A 22,907-nucleotide genomic window follows, 5' to 3' on the forward strand; every position below is an offset into this window, starting at 1 on the left:
GTGAGTCAGAGGAATCACCGGTAGTGATGGTTATCACGTGATTACAGCCGAGTGTGACTGCATATTGCACTTAACTTGATCTACCAAGCGTGTCAAATAAAATGTTTATGTTTTTTGTCAATGCTATGTTCTGCGAATGACGGACAGTTTTTTCTGTATTTTTATACATACATAAAATCACGCCTCTTTTCCGGAGGGGTAGGCAGAGACTACTTCTTTCCACTTGCCACGATCTCTGCATATTTCCTTCGTTTCATCCACATTCATAACCTTCTTCATGCAAGCTCGGCGGTTTCGGGTACTTTTGATCTAACCCTTTACCAGGACGTCCTTACGTTCTGTATTTTTTTTTGTTTATATGTCAAAAATATTCGTAAAATAGTTTTTACTTTAAATTTTAAGAATTATATATAAATAGCTTTTTTATACAATGGATTTTAATGATTTTGATAACTTGTATATCTAGTTCATGAAAAAGTTGTTGTTGATCAATGTTGGTGAACAACAATTTTTTGTGATCGGTTCAGATTCATAGGAATAGAAAAATTTAAGAGGCATTGAAAATATTAGCATATAACAATAGCCATTATTTTGTTAAATGCTTTTGTTTTTTTTTTGGCAGAACTCAATTAGGGGAAGATAATATTTATATTACTCGTGTATCTAAACCATTTGCCGGAAAAATAAAAAATATTTTATCGGAACAAGAAGAGCAAACAAAGAGCAGTAATTTTGAAGGAAAATCCCAAACAATACGCATTATCTTATGAAGTAGGTATCACGTTTACCATTTATGAAATGTGCATGCGCATCGCTCACTTCATTTTGAGAAATGCCCGTGATTACGCAAGTGACACGACGTGACTCAAGATTATTATGTTATGTTTAAATTATTTTATATTTAAGCTTATGTAGTTTATTTTGATTGTTTTAATTATTGCTAATTATACCTAACTTTCACTGGCTGAATCTCAAATCCATCGTTAAACCATTCATCTGAACGTGACCAATTTTTAGGTATATATTGTACTTTCAATATTTTCCATACACTAGTGAGTTCTTGTTGTAAAATAATGTAAACGTATCCTTATAATTATCAGAAAATAAAACAGACGGATTGACACCGATCTCTATAAATAGAGCAAATCGTAACATCTGTGCCGTTAAAAAATGTATAAAAACCACAGGAACTATCAGATTTCACCATTCCACCAAACAGCTTTATTTGGTTCTTGTTACATAGTACAATATGAACTCTGATGTGTTGATCATTCAGTTGAAATTCAACTGTATTTCGGATATGTGGTTTTAATTTCGTGGTAACAAAAAGTGACGTTTGGTGAGAATTTTATCCTATAGGGTTACAGTACGGTTTTTTCACAAATTTTATCTTTTTAATGATTTTTTAACTAAAACTGTATCCTTTCATATTGTATTACAGTAATTTTAGTAATATTGTTTATAAACACAATGATATTGTAACGTAGTTTTTAAATTTAAAATAATCAAGGTTTTCAGTTTATCAATATTTATTTATTCAGTATGAAATTAATCACATAATGTTTATTAAGTTAATATAAACAAATTAATTATTTTTGACTGCTTTTTTATAACACTATTAATTTTCCTCCATTCATTAGTAAAGGTCAAGGAATTCATAAAAAAATAAAAAATAAAATTGACAACATCAGATAAAGCGGCATTGAGATGAACCCGCAGGATTGAACCCTTTCTATAAAAACGAACTCATGCGTTTATTCCGAGAAGTCTTATCTTCATCCAAATACTGGCAGCCTTGGCCGTGAAGCACTGATAACTTATTTTTGTAGAGGTTGAAATGAAGAAATTCAATTTTTAAGTTATTTTTGTTGTCAAGTATAAAGTTTTGACCAATATCTTCTCCCAGAATGTCGAATGCAGAATGTCAAATACAGAATGTCGAATTATAGGTTGAATTATTCAAAGATAAAAAATAAATTAGTAAATTAATTCATAATTTCAAGATAAATGAAGCCACTGTTAAAATGGATGAGGTTCTCGATTAGTCTGTAAATTTAGTAACCCAGAGAACGAAAATTTATAAGCATTACGATTGTTTTTAATATAAAATTTTAAATTTCAAATCTCGTATAAATTTATAAATACTCGGCATCTATCAACTAAGTTTATCCTCGCCACCACATGACTTACGTTACCCAAATTTAATAGTGTACATGTGGCCAGTAATACTAACCCTCACTATCAGTATTCATTGTTCGTTGTCTAAAGTTAACCACATCCACTCTTTGTCATGGTTAAGCCGTTAATTTGGATTTTTTATGTGTAACTAGTTTAAATAATTGTGTAGGTAACTTAAGCGAACGCTTAACAAATATTGGCTATAGATTGTGTTCTGTAGTGGTTCCGTGGATGTCGTAAAGGGCGATTAAAGGCATAAGGACATTCGGGCTTCAATGCTGGTTTGGATGCGAAGAAAAACATTGTATGTGCCAGCTGCTTTTATCCCACGCAGATAGTCAAAGTCAGGCTAAAATATTAAGAGCGAAATTATGTTGAATAAAGATTAGCTAGACCGTAAGTGAAATTCAAATTGTTGCTTCCTTATATTATTAAGTCACCAATGTTATATATACAAACACAACATCTTTTCAGCATTAGTCCCGGTTGTATCCTCACCTCTCTGGAGAGGAGCCCGAGATGTTTCTAACTTTGAAATACAAACCATTCAGTAAAAGAAAAATAATTGGCACTATCTACCCCGAAAGGCGCAAAAAAATTTATGTAAGCTAAAAAATAAGGGATTATTATATCATCCCACGGGATAAAACGTCAATTTGTTAAACATTCGAGCAGGACAGCCTCCGCCAGTGTGTAACTTGTTTAAAGCCGCTGAGAAAACTAGTCTTCACTCTATCTCCATCTCTGATTAACGACTATCATAATTTTGATATGTAAATTATAATGGAACTGGTACTCACCAACTTCTCACTGATATGGACATTGATAAAGTACCACATATTTAATGATATGAACGTGGATAGGAACAAACAGTTGCAGGAATATTTTATGATTAAATTTGAATAAAATTATTATTTTGTAGGTATATTCCATGTTTATCATTGGCCGTTTTATTTAAGGACATACATTGAAGTTTTTGTAATGTATGATTAATTGGCTTACCTATAATAAAATTTGCCACTAGTTCCTCCCTACGCAACCAGGACTAACATTAAGAGGATAATTATATGAAGTCATCTCAAAGGTAGTAATTGTTATAATATTAAAAATCTTTCAGTGTTATAATTTTCGATGATTTGAAAGCGGTTCAACTTTGCACTGATAAGAATAATATATAATAAATAAGAAATATCAATATTTACATGTCACGTTATCAGCAGGACGCACCTTTAACACAAGCTGATAAAATTGAAAACATTCGCATCGCCTCAAAAGATAGCGAATTCTATCAATCTTGCTCCAGTTCCGAAAATATTATAATGTATTTGTCATAACATAAGTTTGAATGACTTAATATAGGAACGTAACAAATTTTCTCTTAAGCAAGTAGTTCTTTTTTCTTGTTATGTTTACTTACAAGTGACGATATTTTCGTCAACTAGAATAATATTTTTTCACATTGTCAAGTGTGTACGTCTCGTAGCAATTAAATTTTATAGTTTTTTCGATGTCGTCATCATAAGCATTTAGTTTCTCATTATAACCTAACTCAATATAAGTACTTTATAAATGGTAATTAATTTTATCATTAAAATATCAATTTTAACACAATATTTAAATATTGTATAAACAAATTGGCAATAAGGCAGTCCGCCAACATCCTTACAATTGTCTTCATGAATAAATTGATGCAGATTAATAAAGTGGCCACGATAAGTGACGTCTGCCCTCGCACATTCTTATCAATACCGCGCTTCGGCAGTTGGTCCGCGACGCGCTCATCGGTCGCATTGCTTAAGATTATACCATCGATTACTTCATTCTCACTAGTTGTACCTTCTACACGGTTAACAGAACACGTTTCACCGAATATCATCAGTTAAACATCATTTGTGTTCGAATTTGGATGCAGTGGATTATGGAAATGTGCCGTGGGAACTCACTGTGAAATGATATTTTGAAGAAATAAATCTAACTAATGTAGAGATGACGGCCGAACCCGTTGGAATATTTAATGACTGCTACACTAATGGGAAACTGTGAGTAAAATTATAGTCGTTACTTGCAAAGGTCATTTAATATAATGTTTTTTTCTAAAAGTTGTTTAGGTTTGTAAAATAATTTGTATTTTTTACCTTATAAGAACTTAACTTCGTCTACATGCTTCTTATGACTCCAATTTTGTTCTGGGAAAAGAAGTTTATCAATGACTGCATTGCGAATCCATGATAAATAAATAAATATAAATAAATAAATATATACGGGACAAATTACACTGATTGAGTTAGCCTCGAAGTAAGTTCGAGACTTGTGTTACGAGATACTAACTCAACGATACTATATTTTATAATAAATACTTATATAGATAAACATCCAAGACCCAGGCCAATCAGAAAAAGTTCTTTTCTCATCATGCCCTGGCCGGGATTCGAACCCGGGACCTCCGGTGTCACAGACAAGCGTACTACCGCTGAGCCACAGAGGATGATAAGTCACAAAATATAATATATTGCCTGAATAATATTTCTAAATAAACATTTTCCTTATAATGACATATGAAATTATAAGAGAGCCGTTTTATACTGATCGTAAAAGAAACATTCATTACATTTTGAATAGGCTCGTTAAACTAAACAGTAAGTTCCATGTTTTCAGTTTATGACTCTACTGTACTCACTGTTTAAGCAATAACTTCCTAGTTTTGACTCGAGTTAATAAGGATAGGTATTATTATTTTAAATCATAACTGTTAAATCTTATTTAAACCGTGACCTTAAAGTCTTATTCCAATTTTTTTTTTTGATTATCAGAACAGAGTTGTCGAATTTATCGGTAAATAATATCTAAAATTTGTCCTTGACACCCAACAACTTCCTCTTTGTCTGCCGAATAAACTTAATTTTGCATTCAAAACAGATTCGACTGGTTAAACCTAACTACATCATAGAAGTATTTTAATTTATGTATTATAATGCTGAACACAAATACGAAAATTTATGTCATTTTGTAACCCTTTTTGTAAAGAACATCTTGCAAATAGTTAAGTAAGAGGATAAGGTTCACTTGAAGTTCCTTAAGTTTAAATTACTGGTAATATATTCCTCTACCAAGGTGGTCTTGCCCATAAACATTTTCCCTCGTTAGTTCTTTCCACTCTAAATCCCCGATAAGCTCTATCATTATGGCATCAGTGGCATCACCACGAAATCCAGGGCTGCCACACATGACTACAATAGACCACAATGGGCTATTGTTTCAACACCATTGTTCACGGCAGACGCTCTCACTCCTGTTACTGTCATGGCATCCTGTACACCTTTGGCCGTGACCTGATCTTTTTAGTTTTTACTATCACAGAGGTGAAAAGGTAACTGCGATTTTTCGTTGCTTTTGGCTTGTGAAAATTTGCATTTGTGTCCTGATAGGCTCAGTTATAGGTCTTTACCATTAAAGTAATTAAATTACATATATGTGAAATATTCATTACTTTGGAAACAGTTTCTTTTAAATATTAAAAGCTCACCTGTCTGTACTTACAAGTGTTTATTCTTACGCTTCTTATTTGTAGGCATTAACAACACCTGCTCATAATGTCTGGCTACAGGTGATATTTAATTTAGACTTAACATCTGCCATTTTACGTCTTAGCATGCAATGTTTGTGAAAAACAAATTTCTTTGTAAATAATAACATTTGTTAATATAATTTTCTGTAATTGCTTCTGCTTACTGACATTTATCACTTTTTATTCATTTAATGTTAGTGTTACAAAGTGTCAAAATTACGTTGATAATAAATGTAAAAATGAAATACTGTTATACACGCAGGTGAATAACTTTGTTCAGATTTATTATTCAGGTGTCTAGTAAGACTGCAGAAGTATGTCTTAGAAAAGTATATCTAATCTTAATGCTAGGAGATATAAAACTTGTTTGAAACTAAGATTCCGTATTTAAGCATTTGACACTGCGTATTCCGTAAACTGATAACACAACTTATAAAAAACATATGAATTACCTAACTATATTTTGAATAAACACATTTCACTGAAGTATGATTAATGTTTTTAAAATATTGTCGAATAATATTGTCAAGGCATAACGTTAATTATACGAATCGATTCAGTGTTTAATTCACAAACCATACAGAGAATGGTTTCAATTAAGTTGCCATTATTCAACAGTAGCATTGTGTCCCTGTCTCAGCGAAAGTTAAACAATTTAAGGACTTGTTATGTTTTGATTGTCATAATATGTAACATGATCTGTGAATATAGGTACTCTGATTTGAGCATGGTAGATTTATGCTTGCAGATCCTTATCACCTCTATATCCCTTGTGGGGTAGATAGAACCAGCAGTGCTAAAAGACTGATAGAACACTTTCAGCTGATAGGCTGAATGATAGAATTGAGATTCAAATAGTGACAGGTTGCTAGTACATCGCAAAAAAGGAGAATCCCAAGTTTATAAGCCTTACCCTTAGTCGCCTTTTACGGCATCCATGGAAAAGAGATGAAGTGGTCCTATTTTTTAACATTGGTGCCGGGAACCAAACGCCATAAGTAAGTATTCACGAATTAGTCCGGTCAGATTCACTTGTATCTTACTTATTTAATCTCAATAACATACAAATGTATAACATAGATGGATACAATATACTTTATTCCACCAAGACTAATACAAATTTAATATTTGATATAAAATAAGAATGATTCGCGTTAACGTTAAGAACATTAAAATTATTATAAATATACATATTTACTATCACTGTACTTACATGCACACAAATTGATTTTCTGTCTGTACCAAGTAATTGACCTTAATTAATAGGAATGCGTGCTGCATCATGTTCAGTATTTGCAATGTTGATTTCTCCCAAAATATCCTGAGTCTGATGTGTTTCCCGTCTGGTTTCCCGCGTTTCTGGGTCGAATGGCGGTGTTTGTTTTAGTTGTATAAAAATTAGACCAATCGATACCGGACGGATCCTAAAATAATTAGTGGAGAAATTATGCCTGCTATCGCACTGCACTGGCAAATGTAAAGGACACTAAAACTATTGTCTAATGTCGACAAGAAGACTTACTCTAAATAAATTAAAACTAGATTTAAAGTTGTATTTATAATAATTTTTGACATAACTATTAAGTTATTAAAGTGTTTGCATATCTTTGGAAAAACTTATTCTAATGGTTCAAAAGTACGATAAACTTTTATTCTAAACTTTTGTATTATTAAATTAAGTATTTAAAAACATTTGCAATTTTTTTAAATACTTAATAACTTTTCACACAATCTTACAATTTAACCATGTAATCGATTACAGTAGTCCGAAATATTTTCGTAATCTCTTCCAGAAGTTCAATGGCCATTCTGTTTATAGCTCTCAAATCGATCGAAGGAACCGGAATCCGGATCGTTTAATACAATGGACGCAGGAAATTGGTTACAGGAAAAATAAACAAAGCATTTTGGGATTTCATGACTAAATATTGTGAGATAAGACATAGAATATTAAACTTGTTCATATAAGCGAACAGGGTGTCACTGCTAATTTGGTCATAAAATTTGATAGAAGCAGAAAAAACGCTTAACGCTTGGTATTAGTGATGAGTCTATATTGAAAGTTATACCAAACTACGTTGTTCCTCATAACAAAAATATTGGAAATGAAATTTATAGTACGTATACTGTAAATGACTTAATTTCTTTAAATACCTTCCCAATTTTTAACTGCAATAATGGCTTGAACTTTTGAACTACTTGCAGGATTCTACTGCCTCTTCATGCTGGCTTTTTTACGGAGTGGTGACAAAGGTTGGGAATAAAATAATGTCGTGGGCACATCATTGCAAAATATTTTAAACACAATTCATCTTGTATACATTGTTATGTGTCACGCACTTGATTTAGTAGAATAAATCAAGATTATGTTTGAACTTGGAAAAAATCGGCACAAATCTATAGCCTTATCACTCTTCGATAGGTGTAGAGCATTGGTTAACGATTCATATCAACTACAATGATCAATGATCATGGTTACACTTCACTTAAGGCCACTTACGTCTAACGTCATGAATTTCTGTATTTCATAGTTAAAACGTAAGAAATGTAAACATTCTGTAGGCTTAAGGAAATTTGAGTAGGCCCACAAATTGACCGTAAATCTTTGTCGAATTATCACTTAGATTCACTAGAATTAAGATCGTAACACCAAGCGTTATAATAAATTTCTCTATCTAATAGGATCTTCTGCATTTTGATGAAGAACTTCTTACTTAGATCGAAAAAATCGTTCCAATCCTAATTATTACTAAGAATCCGAAAGTAAGTTTGTTTATTTGTTAGGTATTTCTTAACAATTAAACCACTGAACTGATTGTTCTGAATATTGGCAAATTAGATCTTCTAGACGTTTTAAGGGGACGTGAAAACCGATTATTTCGGTTTAACTCGGGCTGAGCTGCGGGCGAAAGCTATTAGATCAAATAAAATAAATAAAAACACTCTCTTACTTATATTTGAAGCACAGTCGTCACTCACGATAACAGTCAGCCTTGCAAACCGGTTGTTTTGATAATCTAACAGCCGTGGTGTCGCCTTGGCACCGATGCTGTGGTGGTTTCACTTTTTTAACTGTTTTCAAATTGCCGTGGACTGCGCGACACCTTTTGTAGTTTATAGACGTATTGGAAATTTTAACGAGTAACTTTGTTATAACAGGTGCTAAAGTTACATTTAAATATAGTGGTGACGGATTTTGTTCTATGTTGTCCAAGCAAATGAACTATTGACGGATATTCAGTATCTACATATAAATATTATACTTTATAACTACTTTTTACCAGTTTTAATTCATGTACTTAAATGCAATTGCATTGCGCATTGATTCACTGATTTGCTAATTGTAAATTAAGTTATATTAAAAGCAAATGTAGTTGCACGTATATTTTTACATGTCAAACTCAATAATATAGTTTAAAACTTTTTACAAAAAATGCATCTGGTGTTTGTCTGACATCAAAAAAGGCTTAGTCTCGGCGAAATACTCACGTGTGGTGAGAGAAGCTCGAGGTACACCTTCAACTATAATTTTGGATTGGTGAAGTGGTTTTTACACGAAGCGACTTCTGGCCACCGCAGCCATAACAAGGGAACCTAGCCCATATCGTAAGATACTAAATAGTCCTAAATCAACAAACCTACATGTATTTTTTGTCCCCAGGCCTGTTCAAAGGCTCAACGACCACTCTCGACGGGATCGGTCTCCGGCCGATGCCAGCCGAACGGCCGAAGACCCTCCGCAAATTGAAGTCCGTGTACGATACGTCTCCTTCCGAGGCGCCAGTGGGTAACTTCAGCAGCAATGGACAGGTGGAGAGGAACGTCAACGGTGTCGAGGACGAGGTCAGGCGGCGCAGCAACACGACCAGCTCCAACCAGAGTGGCGATAAGTCGCTGTCGATTCTTAGCCCGTTTGATGAACAGGTGAGGCTTTAAGTCTTTTTTTCTTTAGAACTTTCTGATCAATTGTTTTCTAGACTAGGAAATTAGTAATCTAATTGTGATGAGATCGCAATGAGATTACTTATTTCTTAATAATGTCAATAGTAAAAACGTTATAATGCTTAAAAAAGCATAAATAAAATTTCGTTTGGTGAATGATGTCAAAATAAGCGAAATATTACTCTTTACATAGAGTTGTGCTTCTGCGTTGCTATGGACCATACTCGTATATATAAGTATACCTGTTTTGTTTTTTTTCCATTTTTTCCTTGAGCCGGCAAACTTTGTTAATTCCTTCCATTGGTTTTGTCACTTGCCATCTTACTTCTCATTCCTTCCCCAATCTTTCTTTTCTTTGCGCTATCCATCTTTCTCTTTTCATTCTACCACCATTTTGTGTCACACATCACGCAAAGTGATAAAACCTTATATTTTACCTGAACAAATACCAACTAATGTGCTATTGACTTCTTAGAAAATGCATGGCCCAAAAGTTTATCGACATCGCTATTGCATCACATGCAATGATCCTCACTAGAAGAGAAACAGTGACAATGGATTAACGATTTGTCTTATCTATCGACCAAGGCATATCGAGTTTAATTTGGTACATTGATTCACTATTAAAATAAATGATTCATTATCATGATTACAAAAAATTTACATTAGTTGCGTCGCTGTGTCTACTAAAATATTAGTATTACCTTATGTCGATAGATCCCTTCTGATCTCTTTGGAAAGCCCAGGATGCGCTTTTCGACCATGATTCTGGATTGGGTAAACCCCTCATTTACCTGATGTGTCCAATCCTTTAGTTAGTCGCCTTTTACGACATCCATGGGATAGGGTGGTACTATTCATTTAAATACGTAAAAAAATATCATTCTGAAAAAAAAACAAGAAGTTTATCATTTTTATTGTTTACGCACAGTCCTACTGGTCCTAACACAACATGCGATTAAAAAAGCGCATATGCGGGCAAGACGCCCCCATACAAATACCTACCAATGTAACTGGACTCATGAATCGTATGCAGTTCTATACAGTGCAAGTGTCTAGTCAAACTGGTTTTGGTGTCAATTTTATTTTATTTTTGCCGATAATAACATGCAGGTAGGCAGGTGCTAAACTGTCACACGGCTGCCAGCTGTTATGAAATGAGCGTAAAGATATGGAATAAATACGTCGTTTTAGATATCTCAAATGGTAATGCTGAACGTGTTTTAATTAAAAGCTCTTCCACCGTTTTGATTGTAAACTCGTTTTACATTGATATGGATAAAAATGTTTTTGAATATAACATGCGAGGTTTATAAGACGTGTGATTCCTTTTAGAATAACTACTCTTTCTCGTCATACGATTCTGGGTGAATAATTGATTAAAGTGATATACTTACTTGTAGTAAGAAGTCAAAATGTGTAACTAAAGGAATACTCGTACTCCTGTTTGTAACTGATTTGTGATAACCTAATTTTCAAATTCAAATTATTCATTATTATAGCATACTTCATATCGCTTAATAACTGTCAAAACTTTTTGTTTCACAAAATTGGTTGACGTCAAATAAATTACTTAAAACTAAGTTTACTGCCGCTTCCAAGGCGTCAGTGCAGAAGAAGTGGTAACAAGCTGCAATTCTCATTTTACCTACATGCAGAGCTAAATGTGTTGTTTAGTATCCTTTATTTCACCCAGCAAAAGACCTTAGAGTTTGACACATCCGGAATGCGTAGTAGCAATTTTACGTATATAAAAATCTTCCGCGCATCGTTTATAGCGTAGAATTTTGTAAAACTTTCGTGTTGGGCACTACCTTTGCTTGGGCGTTTGGTTGGATAATTTACGCCCAATTAGATTCAGATTAGAAACAGGTAACTTTTCCATCGTCTAAAAGAAGAATCCCAAGTTAAGAAGCTATTCCCAGCTGTGTGCAACAGCTATAAAAATTTATTTTATTTGTCGACAGGAGGAATGGGCGAAGATCTCCGAGATAATGGCGTCGTTTGGTAGCAAGCTGGTCCGGGAATCAGTATTCGTGTCCGAGTTGGAGCAGGAGTTCACGTCCCGACTCGGCCTTAGCTGTTCCGAGTCCAGTCTGAGCCCCTCCGTGGCTTCGAACCTGGGTCTCTGGCTGTCGGGCATGGGGCTTCATGATTACGAACCTCTTTTTGTGGAGAGCGGGTTCGATGACATCGATTTTATTGTAAGTGATATTTCTTGATATATTACATACATACATACATGTGGTCACGTCTATATCCCTTGCGGGGTAGACAGAGCCAACAGTCTTGAAAAGACTGAATGGCCACGTTCAGCTATTTGGCTTAATGATAGAATTGAGATTCAAATAGTGACAGGTTGCTAGCCCATCGCCTAAAAAAGAATCCCAAGTTTGTAAGCCTATCCCTTAGTCGCCTTTTACGACATCCATGGGAAAGAGATGGAGTGGTCCTATTCTTTTTTGTATTGGTGCCGGGAACCACACGGCATACACGGCTTGATATATTAAAAGCTTTTATTTAACTTGTTAAGTATGTTAAGTAGTTTACGGGGATAAATTTAGTAGATACATAATATGAATTGCATCAAAAAAAATCCGTTGCGTGGTTTAATTAAAATATGAAAGTTTGGACACAGGCAGAGGGTTTTAGACCAACGGGTTTGATGATGAATCAGTATACTTAATTATAACAATTTTCATGGCTAACCCTGAAATGATCACTTGTGTTATGGAAAAATAACACAACGAAACTTAAAATAAATAGTTTAATTATATTTATAAGTTTCTCATGAACTATAAAGTTTGGGTGTACCTAGTTACATTTTCGGAGAGTCAGTATGACCTTGTATTAAAAAATTCTACTTGATAATTTAGGGCATTCTATCACAAATAAATTATTCTTTCATTGTTTCAGAACGGTATCCTAGACGACAATGACCTCCGAGAAATGGGCATAGAAGAGAACGACAGACAGAAGATTCTAGAATCATCGAAACAGTTACCTCTGAAAATAGCGGAAATAAGCAATAATCATAACAATAATAATATAAGTAAAAATCAAAACGAATCTGTAGAAGAATGGTTGAGGAACATTAACTTAGATCAATATAGCGATACGTTTAGGAAACATTTATATGTTGATATGGATAGAGTTAAAAGGATTTGGGAGGTGGAATTGACGGCTGTCCTGGAGATCCACAAGGCCGGTCACAGGAAAAGGATCCTGGCGTCGGTCTCGGGGGAACAGAATGGACCTATCAATAATATGGAAGACATTAGTGCCGATCTCAGTACCTTGGTAAGTGGCGTTTCATAGACTTAAAATAAGTTATTAGCATAAGTCAAGCGAATACTTCTATCAGATTAAGATTCATACATAAATCATATATTGCATACATATAAGTACATATATCTTCTTTATCTTACGGGGTAGACAGGACAGGAACTAGGACAATTAGCTAAGTGGCTTAAGAATAGAATTATTATTCAGATATTAATAATTAATTGAAAAAATTTTACTTATTATATATAAAAATCTTCCGTGATCTGTGAATTTTATCAAACATTATTATATGATGCCAATATACTGGCAAAGGTTTAAAATTTATTCATTTCAATCATATACCGAAGTGCACTTGATATGCAACGCGACGCAACTGCAGTTCAGGTGCATAAAACTTTTATTGTGCTTTACGAGCATTGAATTAATTTTAAAGAGGATGTCCTTCTCAAAGACTGTCTATAGCCGTTTGTGTCCTCGTAAATGTGTCGGGTGTTGAATGTAGCAATTGAAGTGTCTAGTGAAGTATTATTATCTAGGTTTCTTCCGCTTGTCTTTTAGGCGAAGGGCTCGAAACCTGTCATTATTGGAATCTCAATCATATAATAAGCCACACAACTGAACGTGGCCTTTCAATCTTTTCAAGACCTTGTATACCTCGTAACGGAAAAAGACGTGTGTATGTATGTAGGTTTTGTCCGGCGCTCTATACTTTTGGGTATTACATTTATTCTTTTCAACTTCACCGTAAATCATGGTCCACTTGAGATTCCTCCTGGAATGGGTGAGTCAGGTTCTCACACGAAGCGACTCCCGTTTGACCTCCGTGACCTTTGCAGAGGAACTTTACCCATATTACATCGTGGTTCCACATCTAGTTGCCTGAATGAGCAGCAATTGTAAGAGCATCGGTTATATAAACCTACACATTGGTAAATCGGTAGAATTAGCATATATTTTTAATCGGGTGGGTACCTTAACCGTTCGACCACCTTTGTCCTCGTGTATAAAGGCGCAGCAAATTATATTATGGAGAAATAAATATTTCATTTATTATAGATAGTCAAGTGTAGTTTTTTAAATATAATTGCATTCAATAAAGATTGCTCATTTAACACCAATTACCTACACGTGCTACGTCGCACGGCAACCCCCTAACTTTGGGGCGATGTTCAATCTCTTTACATTTACCTTTGCAAGTGCGATAAGTTCTGCTCTTTATTTGATCTTTTTGGGGAAGGTTTAAATAATTTGAAGCACCATTATTTTGTCCATTACGGCATAAAATCATTGAATAAATGTCCAGTTATGGTTATGTAGTCTAATGGCATCATGTGCGTATGTAGGTATGTCTAAAATTGTGCAGTAATTGAAAAATAAAGCAATCTTACATGTTACTAAGAGATAAATATATTTTGAATAAATGTTTAGTTGAATCAGTTGTAAATGATAATAAAAGAGGTTACTTAAACAGATTTTCGATATTGTTATGTCAATGTTTAGTGAAATTTTATATGCTCGACTCACGTTTGGCCGGTTATACAGCCAACCCTGGTTTTAAAAATGCAATCGAGAGTATGTTATGGAAAAGAGATGATAGTAGGGTTTTAAAATCCAATTTCTATCGTTAAGTACACCTAATAACATTGCTCACTTTTGAGACGAGGGCGTTCAAAATTAACCTGCTAACACGTGACGCGATTAAAACTGCTAATCTGCATCAGATTGCTCATCTAGCGGTAATCACGTGGTAGCCAGGCAACCCCCCATACGGCCCCCGATCGTCACCCAAGCGGCCCCTCAGGTGTCACGATTGACGTGACGCGTTTGAAGGGTTGACGAAGTGTCAGCCAATTGTATGGTTATTGGTGTTTAATTGGGATTTTATATAGATGGAAAAAGCATCGAATTCACTTATACTTGATAGCTTATAATCGTGGATTAAGGTGACAATTTACTTAAAATGCTTTAAGATTTGAGGCCTTGCCCCTTTTGAAATTGCGGACATTTTGGACTGAAGACCACCCACTTCTTATTTGTTCTGCCTATCACGTACCACGTGTTTCAAGAGCTAACATAAGAAATAAATTTCAACATAAAACGGGGCTAACTTGTGTGTTTATTTTGTGTCCTTCAGATTACATGGTTTTCAATAAACAGATTACTCTTGTTTAGGATTTAAGCCCGGCTCTGAAGCATTATAGTTAGAGATACAATCTGAAAATCTCATGATTAAGAGCTTCGAAAATTTCATCGTTTTCAGTACCTACGTTACCATCGAATCTTTTAAATAAAATATTTCAATGACGTTTTGTACAATATATCAATAACAGCGAAAACTTCATCTACAAGGGTTTTCACAACACATGCGTAACTGCAACGGGAATGCACATTTTTTTAATTTCACACGTCGTCGGCCTTGTATAGGTAATTAGAGCTCAATTCGCGTATTCACCGGGGTCTATTCATGCCGCGCTCCGCAGGTTTCGATGCGAGAGGTTGGGCCCTACCATGGGTCGAAGTTTTTCGGAATCGAATTTGAAAACGAGTGAATTCATTAATTTATTGGTTCGCTATGCTAGTATGTCGATTTGGTAAAATAAATTGACATATTAGCACAGGTGTACCATTAATATTAAAAGTAAATTTATTGTTGGGTAAGGGTTCGTTACTTTTTTAGTTGATCTTACGCTTTCTGAATCTCAATAATTTTCCGCGCTGTTTAAACTTCAGTATGCTTTATGTACGTTGAACTATAATGACTTTTAGTGAAAAAACAAATTCCGTAACTATTGATATAACTACGTAGTCCCTACTACTATCTGTGGTATAACGATATTTCATATAGGTATACACTTCTAAATCGGGAGTCAAGTCAGTAAAAAAAATTAAAAAGAAGGTACACGTTCGAGAACACATGGTAATAACCAAATGTAAAGCCACAGAGTTACCTCCATTCAAGTTCACTCCGATGGAACATGATGCTATTCACAAAACTGAATGTGGCACTCGCAATACTGCCTCAATTTTTTTTTATTAATGTCACTACTAACTGCAAATTAGACGGCTCATACTCGCAATTGCTTTTGTATCTCTCATTTAGTGTATTAATTAAAATTTGCCGCTATCTTTTTTTTCGAGCTGTGACACTTTTGTTATACACTTGTGAAGTGTGAAGTGTCATTCGCTCACTTGATATGATAGTGTGATTGTCACTTTGGATTTAATTAGGGTTCGTCTAGTGTCGCGCGTAGGTGAGCGATTCGGTACGGAATAATATTGTCAGTATGATTGTCACTACTGTTATAGAGGAAAAAATAATAAACATACTCTTTAACTAGTAAGGTACGATAGAAGGAGAAGAACATACTTCTTCTCGTGTACCGTTGTACTTACATATATACATGTTTTCTTGTCTCGTCCCAGATGACATATATACAGAATAGAATAGACAGCTCAAGTTATACTTCACGTGTTTGAACACGTTATTCTTATACGTCTCAAACGTGCTCTACTTAATTTGTATTAGCCACAAATTTTACATTATTCAAATAGTTGAAGGGTTCTAAAAATAGCCCCTACATATCCATTAACTTAAACTTTTGTTACAGAAGAACAACATACAACAGCTCAAAGAAGAAATCAAAGAAAAGCTGCCTGAAAATCTGAAGCCCGTGCCCCCTCCAGTGGTGCCCACACTGGCTCCACCTGGCGGCGAGACGTTGAAACGTAGCAAAAAGAACAGGCCTGCTCCTCAACCGCCAAGACCCTCGGACCTGGAGATCAGAGCGCCTTCAGAACTCCTCGTTGGGGTGCCCGGGGCTCTGAAGACCCAGTGGAAGCATCAGCCGTTCGTGTTGGTGACTGGGGCGGTGACGTATGTCGCTAATGTAAGTTAGTCTTCTTTTGCCATATATACTAGTTTAGTCTACCTATTTACTTCTATCAGTATTAATGAAACATGCACTAGATGTTAGTGATTTAAGTTTATCTCCTGAGACAGTGCGAATAAATATTCAGTGCAACTCCTCTCAATTAAATATTCTCTTTTCTTACATTTACATATATACTACCTTTTGATAAAAATCAAAGACAATTGAGTGATTGATGATTGAATAAATCAATAATTCTATTTCTCACAGTACCTGGGCTCCACGGTAGTGAAAGAGCTCCGGGGGACGGAATCCACTAAGAAGTCCATACAGAAGCTGAAGAAGTCGACCAAAGAACCCCGGGATTCCCCCGACATCATCCTCTCCATCAGCTATAGAGGCGTGAAGTTCCTTAACACTATTACTAGGGTGAGTTTTATTTTAAGACCAGTTTCTGCCGCCTATTTTACATATTTTTTGGATTAAAACCATCTTTTGTACATTTAAATATGTTGATTTTTCGTAAAGATTGGCACAATTAATAAATTGTGTATTTGCAACAGACAAACAACAAGTATTTTTTTGCAAAAAAAAAAAAAAAACAAATTCACAAAATATAAGGGTTCACCATTAGTCACACTGTTACCATTTGTTTAGCCAATTTTCTGTATTTTGTTTGTAAATCTTTGTTTTCTTTGAGATGCGCCGAAGTGTGTTGGGGCCGTGTTGGTCCCCTTTGAGAAAAGGGCACCGTCTGACCAAGACCAACCGACAAAAGATCGGACCCGGTCGCTTGACTTTTAATTATGGAACATTCTTCACACTTGATCGGACCAGTGACCAATCTTGCCTTTTGTTTCTTCTAGAAAAAAAGATTGCTTTTTTTTCTCCCCTTTGTACAATAAATTTTGTGTTAGAAGTCTTCACGGTTAGTTAAGTGGGATAATTAGTGTTTTTTCTTTATTATGCTTGCCAAGCAACGCTGTGATTTTTGATTAAATTTGTTTTTTGTTACGAATTGAAAGTAAATTTTTTTTACTTAACTTTGTTATTTTAGTGTGTACCTTATTATGAATTGACTGTTGAAATTAATTTTTGTTTGGTCTTTCCGTTTTATTATTTTTCATTAATTTTTTTGTTATGTTTTTAAATGTTCAATATAGGAAATTTCAAGTATCCATTTATACGCTAAACTCATACACAAGAAAAAATATATTTACATTCATTGATACTTATATAATTAAATGAAGTGTGTTGATTGTATCTGTTACTGAACGGAAATAGTTTGCCATGATTATCTTTATTATTTATTGAATCAAAATGTCTTTTCCACGTAGGAGCTGGTCTGCGAACATGAGATCCGCAACATCCACTGCGCGTGTCAGGACGCCGACGACCTCACTCACTTCGCCTACATCACCAAGGACCACGCCACCAAGAGCCACTACTGCCATGTCTTCAGAGTTGCTACTATGGTGAGTACAATATTCATCATTTGTTAGCAATATGTCATAATTGTCTTTGGATTCTTTGGGACGGCTATTGTACTTGTTACGTCCTCATCTTAACTTCAAAAGCATCAACGTTTGAAGATAACCCTTCAGAGCCGAAAATATTATATTGCCTATTTTTGCTCATGTATGCAGAAAGGTCATCAGAGTTCTATTTGAGTTGACATAATGAACCGTCCGTGCAGAATATCATCCCGTTATCATCCCGTTGGTAAGGTGATTAAGGAATTAACAAGGTGAGCAGCAGCCCCTCTTACGCTGATATGACAACAAAGTCCAGAATCAAGAGATACTGCGGTCACCAACCCGCCTGCCCAGCGTATTGACCATGGGTCAAATCCCCCATTTCTAAGAAGGCCTTAGCCAAGCAGTAGGCTTTTATAGGCTGTTTAGCTAATAAACCTTCCAAATACTGATTCATTGTTTATTTCTTTTTTATTACAGGATCAAGCCACGGAAGTAATTTTAACTTTAGGCGAGGCATTCGAAGTGGCTTACCAAATGGCTTTGAGGGAACAGTCGAACAGAACGAGAGTGACCCAATCGTTAGCTAAAACTCCAACCCACGACCCCATGACGACCTCTAATAAAGAAAAACCAAATACCAACCACGGCAGATCACATTCCATTACAGAAATTAAGTTGAACGGTCACCAGCTTAAAATAGTACCGATGCCGGCATCGCTATCTAATGAAGACTTCCAGGCGGCTGCCAGAAACTCTGATGGCTCGAAGAGTCCTAGAACTCCTCTGTTGAAAGCACCCATAGCCTCCACTGAAGAATTGTGAAAGATAAGGTAATGTTTGCTGAAATGTCGAACGAATATAATGATATACATAATTTCTTAGAACTATTGCATAAAAAAAAGTTAACAAATAATTGGAATCTAAAATCTGATAAAATTTGATCGTCTTTCTTTATAAAGGAAATTATTATAAAAAAAAAACTTTCAACAACATTTAGATTTAAAAAACAATACAAATATTCTCGAATTAAAAAGAAGTGTTGTCGATTTAGATGTAAACTATGTTGTTTGGGTATTTGAACTGGCCAGAGTAATACCAAGTGCTGCTGGTCTGTCTGTATACACGATATTCTTGTATTTTAAAACTAATATTTCGATTTTGACTCTGCTTTTATGAACCGTAACCTAATTTATTTAACTAATGTACGATATTAGGTAAATAATCAATTTTACTATTGAATAGTAAAATATTAGGGGCTGTTATTATATTTATAGTAGTTTCTATTAATTGTATATGTTTGTTTCATTAGCGATAACTACTATTCGAAACTCATCTATTGGATATTGGAAAAATCTAGAGTAAAAAGATCTAAAATAATTTTTATTCTAGTTTTTTTTTTCCAATAATATTGACAATGATCTCTATATAAGCTGCTTTTATGATTGTTGGTCCAAATGTTGCGCCGAATTCTACGTTGACATGTTTAAAAGTAAAAGTTTAACCATAGAAATCGTAAAAAGATAAGTTTATAATTATTGCTATTTCTATGAGTGTAACAGAATATGAAATAGTGTAATGCTCCATAGTCTGACAAAACAACAATATCCTAAGATTCTCAAACTGTGTTTATTATTAAGACGTCTTAAGTTTTGAAAAAGCTGGCATTTGTAAAAATCAGTTTTATAAAACCAATATTAAAAATATGTCGTTAACTACAAATCACACTGCGAAGCCTATACATCAAAAAATTAGCTTTACAATCACGCGTTTTGGATTTAATGTTATATTCGGTTAGGCCTAAAGTATTATTATCTCGAGAATACACAATAATGTTACGTTACCACGTTTTTGGTGTCGTAGGAATGGTAAATAGAGTACGTTGTAAATAGATTAGTACGTAAGTGAATGTAGAAGAATATATTGATGGGTTGTTATACTATCACAATTATGAGACGCGAATACGCCTAACTTAACATATAGTACATAAAACATATCAAAATCATGTTATATGTTAATGTCACGACTATAATTATAAGTACACCTTCCAGAGGTATTTTCATTCAATAAAGTTATTGTTTCTCCAAATTATAAATGCATTAATTTAGAGAATCAATAACTTTATTGCTTTGCTCATCAATATTGATTTTTTTTTTATTAACATATTTAATATTACACATATTCGCATGGTTAGTATTGTCATGTAGAGTTGTAATAAGTATTGATTATTCCCTGTCTTGATTCCTAAAAGCTAGGAAGAATTATAACTATGTCCAGAGGTCTACTTATAATGGTCGTCACAACAAAAAAAAACTAATGAGCTTCCGATGTTAATTTTGCTCGTAGTAGTTATAAAGGAGTTAAAATTAGTTGTTTGCGTACAATAATCATGTCTTAATGACAAAAAAAAATGTTTGATATTATTCTGTTCTATTATTGCAACTGTTTGCTCAAATTACAACAGATTTTGATGTTAACAACAGTTTTGAAATAGCTGGGCCTTATTATTTGTATAAAGTTACTAAAGTCTGATTTATTATTTGAGATTTTGTGTATTCTTTTGTGATATGATAAAGTAAAGATTTGAAACGATTTCTATTTCTTTCATTTATTATCGATATTTATATATTTTATTTTGAAATATATGTATATGTAGCAAAGCTTTTTATAAATGTTATTGTTGATAAAGTTAGTACGTATTTCATATGATGTTAAGATATATGATTATTGAGTGAATTAGATTTTTAAATATACGAGTAGGTAAAAAAGGTATTCCAATAGTTATGATGTGCCAAATTTTATAATTACAGGAAGATACGCCAATAAATGACCCCAAACTGTAGAATTCGTCTTAAATGCTCATTAAAAACACCAAATTAGGTTTGTTCGAGTATAATTCGATTATATTAGTATTTGATAATAATGGTTCGAATATAACCGTCCTGTCGATCTAAGGACGATTTTTATCGCGGATTTTGTTGCGGTTAGATTTTATACGAAATAATTCAATTTTAATAATTAATGATAAATTTTTATGTGAGTTTTCATTGGCACTAATTAATATGAGTATTATATTCACTGCAATAAAGAAATCTTATGAAGAGTTTGACCTCTATTATTCCTGTCTTTTATAATCAAATAATATCAAACTGCAGATTTTCATCAGAATTTTTATGCTGCGTATTTTCTATTTATTTAGAAAAAAGTAGTATTGTGTCTCAGAACATTTTTTTAATTACAAATATTCATTTTTAAACCAAATACGCCTATATACCCCTTTACATTAATTCGCGAATCACACGTACCTAATTACATTTGTATTAATTGAGTGTAGTTTTAACGTAAAAAGAACCATAAAATTGTATAAAAATTTCTGAAAATTGCAGCTGCATGTATACCAAAGAGAAGATAACTATAAAGTAATATAATTAATAAGTTAGAAAGCAATCAAATGGATATTAATGCTACATTTATAATGTTATACTGTGTACTATTAGAAAAATAATAATTATAAGTATTGATACTTTATTATGCATAACAATACCAAATATAATAATCACTGCCGCAATAACGAAGTGTTGTATAATTATACAATAGTTTATTATTATTTTAAAGTGTCATCTACATTGCCTATTGAATTTACATTTTATACGATTTTAGTACAATTCCGTACCTATATGTGCTCCTCAATATGTTATTTATAATATGTATGTATAAGATATATTCGGTTGTGTACCTATATAATAACCATATATTATTATATTTATATGGTAGGCTTAAATCCTGTTTAACCCTAAAAGGTTATTGTAAATAATTAATTACATATTTAATGATATTATATATTCAAATTTCAATAAATTGTGAGAGGTATACATTCGACTTATTATTCCATTATATTTTTTTATCCAATATATTTATAAGGAAGAAATATCTGAAGCTTCAAATTATATATTACACTAATGTAATCATAGAGTCTTCAATTCACCAGCTTAAATAAATATAAAAATAAATATTTTCTAAGGGATAAATTACATAATTATGTAGATCGAGCTAGTCCCAAAGTAAGTTCCAAGCTTAGTAGTCTTACAGGATACCTACTAACTTTAGTTCGTTCTTCATAACGATCTGTCTGGGAATCGAAACCAGGACCTGTGGTTCAGACGTTAGAACACTACCACTGTACCAAGCAGGCTGTGGAAACTTACTAAGTTCGAACAAAAAAGGTAAGTAATTATCACAAGAAATTTTTTCAGTACCTATTTATGGTGGCACCTACAAAAAGTGTAAAATAAGCTTAGATAATCTGAGTAAAAATTTTAGAAATAGGAAGACTAATGGATTCATTTTGATTAAATTTAGCGCAGTTTTAATTTTGTCCTTATGAAGTAATGTTTTGCCATACAGGTGAACGTATGGCTTATGATGTAATTAATATTCAGATAGTGACGCATGGATTAGTACTTGCGTATAATAAGAAAAACTCCACCATATGAAGAATAAAAGATTAAAAGAATTGATGCTCCTGTGTTCATGACACAAGCAATATAAACTATGGACCGCTTTGCTTTAGGAGATCGACGTAGTAAAATATTG

At 33.7% G+C, this 22,907-nt stretch overlaps 1 protein-coding gene across 4 annotated transcripts in view; it reads left to right on the forward strand.

Annotated features, from left to right (window-relative positions):
• The window catches only part of LOC106138775 (ankyrin repeat and SAM domain-containing protein 1A), a 43,558-nt gene extending 22,651 nt beyond the window's left edge, over positions 1–20,907 (forward strand). For 2 of the 4 annotated variants that reach the window (XM_013340051.2, XM_013340053.2), the window contains 7 exons: positions 9,405–9,667; positions 11,653–11,889; positions 12,602–12,985; positions 16,579–16,857; positions 17,110–17,268; positions 18,177–18,314; positions 18,795–20,907. In XM_013340051.2, coding sequence (XP_013195505.2) covers positions 9,405–9,667; positions 11,653–11,889; positions 12,602–12,985; positions 16,579–16,857; positions 17,110–17,268; positions 18,177–18,314; positions 18,795–19,139 — 1,805 coding nt within the window. In that variant the 3' untranslated portion in view covers positions 19,140–20,907. Of the gene's footprint in view, positions 1–3,919; positions 4,218–9,404; positions 9,668–11,652; positions 11,890–12,601; positions 12,986–16,578; positions 16,858–17,109; positions 17,269–18,176; positions 18,315–18,794 lie in introns of those variants that run through there. The other 2 variants (XM_013340052.2, XM_060950306.1) reach the window with 2 other exon arrangements.
• Positions 20,908–22,907: the final 2,000 nt, after the last annotated feature.

Source organism: Amyelois transitella, chromosome 21, assembly GCF_032362555.1.
Source record: "Amyelois transitella isolate CPQ chromosome 21, ilAmyTran1.1, whole genome shotgun sequence".
Taxonomy (NCBI): Eukaryota; Metazoa; Arthropoda; class Insecta; order Lepidoptera; family Pyralidae; genus Amyelois; species Amyelois transitella.